Raw genomic sequence first — 12,152 nt, 5'->3', positions numbered from 1 at the left:
TATGTCATATATTAATATTTCTATGGTAAATGTTTTTTTTAACTGCATCATAGAAAGAGGTAAAGTTATATAAGCCAGCAACCATATTAATTTATTTTAAGGTAATCATAATATATGGAGCAAAAGATACAGCAACTTTTGAACATATTATTTAAATTTTTGATTAGTGAAAATTGACTTCTAATATCATAAGATATATACAAATTTTGATTTAATAGGTGAATTCATTTTCCCAATAATGAAACAACTTGATTCTGGGACAAGAAAAAAGTAAGCAGATAAGGAAAAAGCCTTTGAAATGCCCACTCTTGTACTTAAGTGCTGTTGACTAAATCTTCCTTATGAATGGAAGGTTAAAATCATTGATTTAACCTCTGAATTCACTGGACACTGACATACTGATCTTTGCATGTGTCTTTGATTTCTTCTAAAGCTCAGGCACATTGTGTACTGGAAAAACCCATTACATTGAGTGATGGAACATTTGTTACTTGTTTAAAACTCCCAATTTTTTTTTCATTCTTCTTGTGATTCACACAGGTTTTTCTGAAGATTTCATTGTACCACACTTCCCAAATGAAAGATCATATGATTGCTTAGTATTTCATAATAGGAGTAAAATGTGACTAATTTTGTAGAGGAAATAAACAATTATGTACGAATTTAAAAGAGGGAGGTTTGAATATTTAGCCTCTTACTGTTGACATACTCAAGGAAGGCAAAAGCATCTCTCAGTGAATGTTTCTTGAGGATAATTTCTGTGACGCTGAGATTTACAGAGTTCTCACATTTTCTTCCCCCACAAGGATTCTAAATCAGGCTGGTTCAGAGGAGAAGCCAGCATACCCCATTTTTCTAATATTATCACTTCTCCAGATGGTTCTGAAAACATCTCTTCAGCTCCCTTTTCCTAGAAAGTCGAGGTGCTGTATTAGCGAAGGAAGCACATCCACTAGAGAAGCAGCCCTGGTGCTTTTCTGCTGCCCTTTCTCCTTTAACATAGCAAGTTGCTTTCATCTCCCACCAGGCAGGATGACAAGCAGAGAGCAAGCACAGTGATTGCCTGAAAATTCATCTTGGCAACCTGAGCAATGAGAGAGTTAATGGTGGATCTTTGAAGACAAGTGACCATGGGAAATTAAGCTTGGCAGGGATTTAACTCTTCATGAGTCATGCTGCAATATTTGTAAGAGCAATGCAGTAGATATCTTAACTGTGTTTGACATCTAATTAAGATGGAAGAAAAAGAAGCAGATTTAAATCAAATCTCTCTTACAGTTAGAAGCAAAGTCTTGACAATTGATTATCAGGCATGTGCTTTGGCAAAACAAGCCTGTGTGCAGAGACACAAAGGTATTGCACACTAAGAAGATGACAGAAGAAAACCTAGTGGAACCAACCCTGCCTCTTTTTCTCACTGTTGTCCACTTCACAGTTTGCCTTAACAAACTGCCAAGCTCTTGGTCTATCAATAGAATCGGCATAGAGCTGGGGAGGAGTTTTAGATTTAAAGGGAAGCACAGAAATTATGATGGGTACCATAGCTAAAATCTGTAAGACTTATAGACTCAATATCACATATATCTCTTGTTAATACATACAGCCCTCATCACACAATGTTAAATACTGTATATAACAAAGAACAGGTTTAATTCAACACTATCTACATGATTTGAATGCATAGGCATGATAGGTGTCTCTTCTCTGATTGAGAATAATTATTGGCAAGGAAATGAAATTCTCACAGAGTAAGGAAGTATAATAAATTTTAATTTTATTGTACAGTTTATTCAGCAATTAGAAAGGTGTCTCTAAGACTATCAGATTCTTAAAATATACTTCATTATTTCAAATTTGCTAACATCAAATTATAGTATGCAGCCATTCGACATCTTAGAAATCCAAACCTGAGAATCATATTTTTGAAAACTAAAGTTGAATGTAAAACTTACAAGGAATATAAACTTGAATAAAATAAACTATCAATCTAAGGATACCTTGATGGTGTCCTCTCAATAATACAAACCAAAGACCAATGAAAATGTAGATTATTTTACATAGTATGCAAGTAATTTCACTGTTTTTATTATATAGAAACATAATAAAGACTTAATGAAATATGTAACAGATTTTTCATTACTGATATACTAATGCAACTGCTTATCTTGCATTAAGTCTTTATGTAACTAGATGCTTAATGAAATATTATACTAAAAATAATTTTCTAAGTCAAAGTATTTTATCCTAAGTAAAATCCAAATACACCCATTAATAGGTGTTTAATTTTCTCATGCATAGTGTGAAAATTATGCCTGTTTCTTAATTGATCTCTCAATTCACACTAAAGCTATCAGAAAAAGTTGTCCTCTATCATGTGAAAATTAGAAATACATTTTTCTCTGTATCAGTCATGTACAAAAAGGAAATGTCTCTAGAATAGCCAATACTCTTCATGTACCTTGTAAGCTAAATGTATAGCAGAGGTAGAAGCTCTCAGGACCCCACCCCCAATTCAAGAAATCTGAGAATCATAGGAAATCAGCACCTTGGGGAGTTAAGCTGCAAGAGTTAAAACTGTTTAATCTTAACTGCATTTAATAACAGCCATGGCAGAGAAATACTCTCTGGCACTAAAAGTTTTGTGTACACACACACACACACACACACACACACACACACACACACACACACTTCAGAAATTGTTTTACCATTACTTTACTCATCAGACTTTGAAATCTCTCCAAACAAATACAGAACAAATATTTTCTTTAAAATTGTCATCTGAAAACAAACACACACATGAATCTATAACAGAAAGTATCATGAGACCTCGCAAGGTTTTCTTTTATAAATTTATACTTCTTCAAAAGAAGTTCATATAACTAGCTGTGTCACTAGAGACTAACATCTCTTTAATTCTCACTTAACCACATATGGAATTAAATAACATTATATTTCAAAGGCTAGTTTTACACCAATTAGGGAAATAGTCTTTTCACTATCATAACACAGTGTGGAAAAACTAGCCTGTTCTCTCCAGTTTATATTCTCTTGGCAAACCATGATCTACTGCTTATGGTAAGCATCTGAGTGTCAGATTTGAACAAACTGAATATTCATGATGATGATTAACCATTTAGTGCCCACAACTCTGAGGATACTGTTCACTGTAATGGTAATTATAGGTGAGGCATGACTATCTATTACAAAAGCATTTTTTTTTTGTATTAACGGTTATTTTAAAACATTTAAATAGAAGTAAAGTGAGAAGAATGAACGGCACATAGCGTGATCAGAAGGTACTCAAATCAGCATGCATGGAGCAGGCACACAGCTCACTGTGATTAAATGTTCTTTGTTTGCTTTTAAGTTGTCACACATCAAACAGAAGGCATGCTTTTTTTGTTGTTTAAGGGAAAGTGTTTCAATTTTCACAGGAAATTTTGACCGAATGACACAGGTTCCCCAGGTTAAAGTAAAGGTTTGATGGTTAGTGTTGGGAGTTCAAGGAAAGAAAGGAGTGGGTACTACAAAGCTAGTCAAATAAAAGAAAAGGAAAGCTTTACCTTTGTACGATAATTTCAGTCTTGGCACATTGTTCTTCCCGTTCGCATAGTTTGCTCTTGCTGTAAGTAATACACCCCAGAACAGACAGGCAATCCCAGTGAACCAGCCCATGCTGCAGACGCTGGAGGTCCCTGGGCTGCTGCAGCCTTCCTTCCTGTATTGTGCGGCCAGAGAAGTTCAAACAATCTGGAAACTGGAGGTAACAGGTGATTTAGGTCAGTTTCATTCATAAATGCAGACAATCAAGACCTCATGGCAACACTAACGTCTCTTCTTCTGTAACAGTCAGGGAATCACAGAAACTTCAAACCCTCCAAAAAAAAAAAAAAAGAAAAAAAAAAAAAAAGGAAAAGAAAAAAAAAAATCGAGCCAGGCACCGGATAATGAGGCACAACTGTTGTGTGGAAGGAAGAAAAAAATTAACAAGGGCTGCGGTAGTGGCGCTTAAGAAGCAGTTCCTTTTATCTCCGCTCCGCTGATAGCCGGTGGCAGACTCTAATCCTGCTCGCTCTCTCTGCTTCATTCGGCTCCGAGGAAGCAGAATGAAAGGGAAACAGAGAAAGAGAGAGAGGAGAGGGGGAGCGAGCAGCCTTGAGCAGCGCGGACTTTTCCTGTGCACAAGCAGGGAAAGATGACACAGGATCCCGCGGACAGGTTTTCCCAACACTCACTAGACGCGCTGACAATGGGAGAAGAGCGAGCTCAACCCACACTCCCCTTCCCTCTTGTCACACAACACATGCAAAAAACATCTCGCAGAGATTAGAGCCGGGAGCAGAACCCTCCGGCGTGCCTGGGAGAGGCACGGGCTATAAATTTACCTCCCGAGGCAAGCGTTGTTTTATAGCCATTTTGGGGAGCAATTGTGATTCAAAAAAAATTGATTTGGCTACCTACAGAATTTACAGTCCATGCTCATTATACAGCCCCGCTGAACTTGTGCAGTGTGTGTGTGTGTGTGTGTGTGTGTGTGTGTGTGTGTCCCTCTCATCAGTGTAACTTTAACCACGGACGGTTTTAAAGCCTCCTTAGAGATTATTCCCGCCTCCACACAGCCCCCCTTGGGTTCAGCCACCCGCTTCCCCTGTTCTACAACAAGTGTAGTGAAGAAATTCCTTGGAAAGCCCATATAAACGATCAGTTCAAGACAAATATAGGTCCTCTGAGAATTATAAATTACAACAGGGGATTCGCAAAAGAATACTCCAAATTTAAAAGTGCCGGTGGTTTTGCAGCTCCTGGAGGCAGGGGCTGACTCTTGCAACGCAAAGCGATGCACCACCTCTCATTAATTAGATCCACTCCCTAGTGCTGGCCTCAAGGCCAGGGGGAGACAACAAAGTTCACAAAAGTCCCTGCTGAGTGTCAAGGACCGGAATTAAAAGAAAAGTGTGTTCTTGTGTCTTCATGAGCTGGTGAGGGGTAACTCAGTTGTTTGTGGGACACAATCATGTGTTCAGTGTCCTGTTGAACCTCATTAATTCTCTGCCATAGAGGCATGCTGTCTGTGGGGTCTAAATTTTCTCTTTTACTTTTATTTCAAGATTCCTGGAATCTAATGGTGTTATAGGATCTGGGTAAGACTTGTATAAAAGCTGTAAGAGAGCATCCTCTACATTTCCTGTAACCTCTGCTCTCCTTTTTCTCCCACTGCCTCTAAACACTTAAGGTCCAGAAGAAAACTTCTCTTGATGATATGAATGTTCCTGGGCAGAAAAGAGAGGGCTAGCCTCACAATTAAAAATACAAACACTATTGAAAGTGCCCATAAAAGTTATCTAAGCACGGCCATGATAGCTCTCATACTGTCTGTAGACAGCATTCTTCCCCTGACCTCGGTGTGAATGGAGATTCAGGAGCAGGATGTAAGGGGGGGGAGGGGGAGGGGGAGAGGCCGGGCTACACCAGATTGATTTGTCAGCTCCCGAAAGCCTATTGATCAGTTAGCATTGTCAAGAATATAAACCCAAAATCATGTTGATTTTAGTGATCCCATCCTTGTTACCCTGAGCACTTTTCACGCTTTAGGCAGAGGATTAAGGGTACAATGACAAGAGGCTCTCTGTCTGCCTCTATAGACACTCATCCTGCAAAGGAATTCAGGCCACTTTGGGATTATCTAGAGGATTCCAATAGTGAATTATCTCATCCAAACACCACTGTTATTACTTTAAAGCATTTCACCTTGCTACTTCATGTATTTTTTAATGCATTAAGATATTTCTAACATGTTTCTTGTGTAAGGCAGGAGAGTAAGTTTATCCTTGTCAACACAGAACAGATAAATTAAAGCGCATCCATTTTGCTTGCTAAAACTCCAATCTAGCAAATGTTTGTGTGTTCCATGAAAACTAAAATAATATTAAGTAAGATTCAATGAAAAAAGGCCAGATTGATTCTAAAGAAAGAACATTTCATCTAGAATTTGAACAATAAAATAGGAGAGCATTGTGGAATTATACAAAACTAATAATTAAGACTAAAGTTGATGTCTGGAATTTGATATACAAGTAAGTTCATGTTTACAAACACCCCTATTCTTAGAACTTTGATACAATTAACTTTGGAAAACATAAAAACCTTTGGGTCTTAGTTTTTTGCTCTGATCTCACCTGACTTTGGCAAGATTAATTGCAGTTGTCTTCATTTGTTTTTGTTTTTTTTTTTAATACATTTCCCTCCTGCCCAGAGACAATTCTGTTTAAGCCCCTTTCTTAGCTGAAGTCTACCTGCATAGGACTTTGTAAGACCCAGAAGACTTAGTTGCAGGTGTGACAATGTAGATTTTGATTTACTCCTCCAACAGAACTTGTGGCCTCAGGCATGACTTGATGGAACCTGCTGCATGTGCCGCCAGAATCTGGATTTTTCTGCATGTACTGCTGCAGCTAAGTCAGGAGTACTATGTTGGCCTTCTAATAATGAATCTTAAAGTGTGATAAAGTCCTCTGCATTTCATTCAAAAGCATGCTAGTTCCACTTGCATGCCACCCTATAGCCTAGGTCTTGTACCACAATTCTATTTGCAGCTGGGTTCCTAAAACTTCTAACAGTTCAGGTTTTCCAGTGTAACTGCGGCCACCTGTCCATCTGGCACATGCTTCCTAGGATGATGTCCCTGTGCTTATTTTGACAAATAACTCAGCAGCTCTTTGCCTCACCCCATTCCATACTGAGAAAGTCTACGAAGAATGACAATTTTCCGGGTGTTGTACTTGATTTTCCAGAGAAACAGTACTTCCCACTTCACAACAAGTTAGGTAACTTTTATTTATTTTTTTTCATTAAAGACTCAGGTAGTTGCAGAGGTTACTTGTTAGAGTATTTCTTTTGTGGAGAGATTTTTTTAACTTATATTTCATTTATTTATTTATTTTAGGTAAAACTAATATGTCTATTTTGAAGGTGCCACTTCAAAATGGATAAAATACACTTGAAGTTAGGATGGACTTGATGGAACAAGTGAAGTGAGTCTCACTTCATCTTGATTACTACAACTCCCTCAAAATGTGCTCACTACCGGAAATTAGTGACTCCTTTAAGGGAAATTACTTAACTAGGGAATTCTTTAAAAATTAGTTAGATTTTCTAACAAGACTAAAAAAATAACCAAACACACAAACAAATTTAACTTTTCTTCCCAAAGTGGTTTTGATTGGGTTATATTTTTGTTAAAATAGTTAGCATCTGCTCTTTTCTTTTTTTTTCCTTCAAGAGATTGCTTCATTAAGTCATCGAGAATCTTGTGATCATCAAAGTCGTAGGGAGTGCTATAGTTAAACTCTGCCCTCCTCATTCTCATGTTGGAATTTATTTTTAATGAATAATTTTTTTCAGAACTGGGAATTTGAACTTTTCTTTTTTCAAAGACAATTGTTGGGTGAAAAAAAATGTTTTAGAAAATCAGAAAATAGCCTAATATTCGGGATGTTTCTCAAACTAAATATTTGATGTATTGTATGTTCTGCTCAAAAATGCTCATTACTTAAGAATTACTATAGTCAAGGATGGGAACCAAGGGTGGCAGGTTAAAAGCAATGTCTCAGAAATTAAGTTACGCTTTGCATAATCTGACCCTTATGAGTGCTTTTAGCACAAGCAATATGCGGAAGCATGAGTTGAGAGAAGGAATTGGTAAAATGCAAAGGGAATTCTGCTCTACAGAGGCATTAGCTCCTCCCTCCCCTCTAATGCCCTGGGAATACAGATGCAGGAAAATAAGCTTGTCTTTGCTCTGGGTTGAATTTGTGACATGTTGAAAAAGCACTAATTTTGCAAGTGAACTGCAGTTATAAATATTAAATCATTGCAGGAAGAGATGAGAAACTGACCAAAGAATCACATTAATTGCCACTATAGATTATAAGAAAATCCCAATAATCAAAGCTGTCAAAAGTCACAGGGGAAATGTGTACTGGTGAGCATCTCTCTCCTTGAGAGGTTGTTTAGTGGAGCTAGCAGGTGGGTTTTGTTAGCTTAGTTAGTATGTTTGAGTGGGGACGGAAGAGGTGGCAAGAAAAATAAGCTGAAATTATGGTTTATGTTGAAATTGCCCAAAGTGTCTAAACCTAGTCCTAGAAAAATGTTTTGATTGTTTGTTCTGTTTTTGAAATTATTTTAGAACATTTTTTTTCATTTCCATAGTCTCTTTTATTTTATCATCTTATCCCATCATATATTAGCATTCCCAAACTACTGAAAAAATGGCATTTCTTTCAACCATTTCAGTCTGTGCCTGGAGCTTGCCATCCCTCTTGCCTCTTTACTAGACCGTCTGCTAAATTAACAAAGTGTTTCTTAATATGAGCATAGAAAGGCAACCAGACACTGCAAATACCTGTTGTTGGTGGTTTTAGTGACTGTCTCCACCTCCACTGAAAGGGAACAAGAAAGTTTTCAAGGGAGACAAAAATCCCATTGTTAATAGTGATTAGCAGAGGCTCTGCAGTGAGCTGGAAGAGAGGTGGCCTCTGCAGAATCTAAATGCAACAGCAGGTTGGCCCCTGAGAGTTTTAGGATACGAAGTTATTAGCTGTTTCCTTCCAGTAGAGCACATCACACACATGCCCGCTGCATAAATAAATAACTAGATCTCCTGGAACTTACAAAGTGTGGAGGCTGGTGATGCTGCACGAAGGGGGACCACATTGGACCCATGCAAAGGAGAGGCAGTTACTCTGTCAAGCTCTGAACAGAATGTTATACCTCAGATGTGAGCCTGCTACAGTCTTCATTCGGGGGAGGGGAGTTTCAGAGTTTTTCAGTCCTTTGAGATTGATAAGGACAGGGAACAGAAACTCGTAAACAGATTCAAAACTTCACAGAAAGAAGAGTTTGTCTTAAGGGCAAAGTCAACTGTTTTGGTGACAGTGATTCCAACACTGCCATGTAGTTGACTTTGCAGGGCCACAGAATTCCCCAAATTGAAATAGGTGGAAAGGAAAAGGTTATGCAAGCCTATCCTTTGTATTGCATAGTGTCTCCAATGTCAAACACCTTCTGACCTGGCCCAGGCTTCTCCTCAAGTTGGTTTTTTTTTTTTTTCCTTTTGTGCTATAGGACAGAGTTATAACCCAGGTTTCAGTCTCTGCCTTGCCTACAACAGCAGCTGCCAGCTTATGGGAGAGATTAGAAAGCACCTTGTTTATTAGTTAACAGTGTTTTTATTATTCACAAGGATTTGTGAAGAAAATTCAGTTTCCCATTTTTCTTTCATGGGTATCCATAAAATTAAGCCCTGAAAAAAACCATTTGTCATGACTTCAAGTATAGGCAGGATAAGCAGACAAGGAGAATTCTGGGAAGAGGAAGGTTGAGTCATGAGAGGCCAGCCCGCCATCCAGGGAGCAGCACATAATGGCACACAGGTAAAGCCACGGAAAACATGGCAACATATAGATTAACAGAAATGGTCTGAGTTTAAATGTAAGAGCTAGTCAGTAGGAAGCCTGAGCTAATGACTGAGCAGTTTTAATATAAGCCTCTGTGTGTTTACTTGGGGGATGTGAGTGGGAGAGATTTGTCCCGATGACCACCCGCTGGCTGGGACACAGGAAAACTTCCAACTACACACTACAACCCTTTAATATAGTTCCTCATGTTGTGGTGACCTCCAACCATAAAATTATTCTCATTGCTACTTAATAACTGTAATTTTAGTACTGTCATGAATCATCATGTAAATACTTCTAGAGACAGAGGGTTGTTTGAGGGCTTATGACCCACAGGTTGAAAAACCACTGTTTTCAATGCTAGTAAAGTAATTGTTTCATAGTCCAGTCAGATATGGTTGGTATCCCCTTTAGATCCTAGAAAACTTCATTGTGTCATTACTATTATTACTTTCCTACAATTATGTGTCTTTTAAGTGAAAGACCTCTTTAGACTTACTATACATTATATTATTTGTAAAATATCACAATATGATGCTAATAGAGATTAGAGATGTAACTCAAAATGAGTGTTTTATAAAAATTTTCTTAAAGTATAGTGTTCACATGTATGAATCAGCTGTTCTGTTTATTTTTTTAACAAAATAAAATATAATAAGATAACCCCCCCCACACACACACACACACAAATACATCAAAGTTGGACAAGGCAAACCAACAGAAGGAGAAGAGCCCCGAGAGAAGGCACAGGAATCAGAAACCCACTTGTTCACACACTCTGGAGTACTATAAAATTACTAAACCGAAAGCTATAATACACATGCAAAGGACCTGGTGCAGACCCTCAAAGGTCCTGGGCTGCTTCAGTTTCGGCCTTGCTCATTTGATTTAGAGGGCCCTATTCTCCTGGTATACTTAAGGCCCACTTCATGAGAAGGAACCCATACCCCAAGACTGCTTGCATGAACAAGAGCCAGAGACTAGACAGCCCAGAGATCTAGAGTAAAACAAATACTACTGGTCTGAAAAAAAAGAAAGAAAAGTATAAAAGTGACTCCTAATGATATTCTGCTATACTCAAAGATCAGTGCCTTATTCAGTCATCATCAGAGAGGCTTCCTCCTACAGCAGATGGAAACAGATGCAGAGACCCACAGCCAGACATTACACAGAGATATTTGGAACACATAGCTCTAAATGATTTATCTCCATCAAATCCCTTCCCTCAGAGCTCAGGGGCCCCACAGATTTGGAGGTGGAAAGAGCGTAAAAGACAGAGGGGATGGAGCTCTTTAGTTTATTCTCATTATTATTTTAAACTAAGAATGTGCCTAAAGATTTAGTTCAGTTGAAAAACTGTCAACCTACCATGCATGAAGTCTGGAGTTCAAACTCCAGCACTACATATGCGGTGGTCCTGGGTGTGGTAGCACAGGCCTATTATCCCAGAGCTTAGGAAGTGGTTGCAGAAGAACAACATCATCTTTCACTGTATAGAAAGTATCAGGCCATCCTGGAAGGGCTACAATGAGATCCTTTCTCAAAGGAACTAGTAAATTTAAGAATGATGCTAATACAACTCTCTAAAAAGGGGATACTGCAAATTGTGCAAATATATGTCTTGAAACACTTAGGTTTTAATCAGAAGATCATGATTTCTAACAAAATAATATAAATTTAAACTTGTTTAGAAATGTACTAATCTTCCTGTTCCATCATGGATGTCAAATTAGATAATGTTTGTCATCACCAAATATAAGGACAACCATGAATCCCTACTTAGTTTCCTCTTGCAGACAAGGTGCAGTATGACTGCACTCATAGCCTGTGTACATGGGGTAGGGTATGATACAGAGATTGGCAAGAGAAAGCATGTTTCTGAACTGGCCTTTTACAAATAATTTTTGAGAATTACTGCAGTAGGAACCACAGAGTTTATTGAAATGAGGAAAGATCTTGGCTGCTATTAGCTTTATGGTCTGAAAACATGTCCTTTGCTTGTTGTATTTTAGAGTTTTAAATGCAAAAGAATTTGCACATCATGTACAAAGTACTTGACCATAGAGGATAAGATGATGTAAATTAAAATGTGCTAGGGGAGCAGTGAGCCCAGAAACCATGACCTAGACAAGCAGGAATGAGGTTGCCTTTGCTCACCAGCCTTCCAACTGCAGGCAGCTACAGTTTAAAGGAGAATGACATATCACCACTCAACAAATTGCTGGTGACTCACTTGGCCAGATGTGGATGTGAGATCTGCCGCTTTTCACAGCTTGTACAGTATAGGAGAGAAGGGCATTTCTTTTGTTAAGTTGAGCCTTAAACTTCTAGAAGACCCATTACTACTACTGACTACATCATCAGTGTGTGAGTGGGTCTAATAACCTATGTTACAAGCCTCATGAGCTAGTGTTATTTATGTTTCAGGGGAAATTATTTTCCCAGATAAGTGCCATACTTAACTTTAGGAAGCAGAGAGGTTAGGGTCAACGGGTGAAACACCTGTACAATTATTAAGGGGATATCTCCTGCTACTATTTATATTTTATGTCATTACATCTCATAGGTCAATAGCTCTCTTTAGTGTTTTAACTGTTCAACACGTTTTGTTTCACACTGTTTTCAGAGCTCTAGGGAACCCTGATTGGCTGGTAAATAAGTTAATTTTCCATCCTGGTGGAATTTGTGTTGTAA

The 12,152-nt window shown here is 38.2% G+C and overlaps 1 protein-coding gene across 3 annotated transcripts in view; it reads right to left on the bottom strand.

Moving 5' to 3' along the window:
* The window catches only part of Sema3a (semaphorin 3A), a 462,166-nt gene that overhangs the window by 202,262 nt on the left and 247,752 nt on the right, over positions 1-12,152 (bottom strand). Inside the window, exons 1-2 of one of the 3 annotated variants that reach the window (XM_076566308.1) lie at positions 4,465-4,568; positions 3,567-3,760 (exon numbers count right to left, since the gene is read on the bottom strand). In XM_076566308.1, coding sequence (XP_076422423.1) covers positions 3,567-3,678 — 112 coding nt within the window. In that variant the 5' untranslated portion in view covers positions 3,679-3,760; positions 4,465-4,568. Of the gene's footprint in view, positions 1-3,566; positions 3,761-4,238; positions 4,258-4,464; positions 4,569-12,152 lie in introns of those variants that run through there. The other 2 variants (XM_076566309.1, XM_016008089.3) reach the window with 2 other exon arrangements.

This window comes from Peromyscus maniculatus, chromosome 3, assembly GCF_049852395.1.
Source record: "Peromyscus maniculatus bairdii isolate BWxNUB_F1_BW_parent chromosome 3, HU_Pman_BW_mat_3.1, whole genome shotgun sequence".
NCBI classification, from domain to species: domain Eukaryota; kingdom Metazoa; phylum Chordata; class Mammalia; order Rodentia; family Cricetidae; genus Peromyscus; species Peromyscus maniculatus.
The sequence above is the reverse complement of the archived record's forward strand: the minus strand, read 5'-3'. Positions and strand labels throughout refer to the sequence as shown.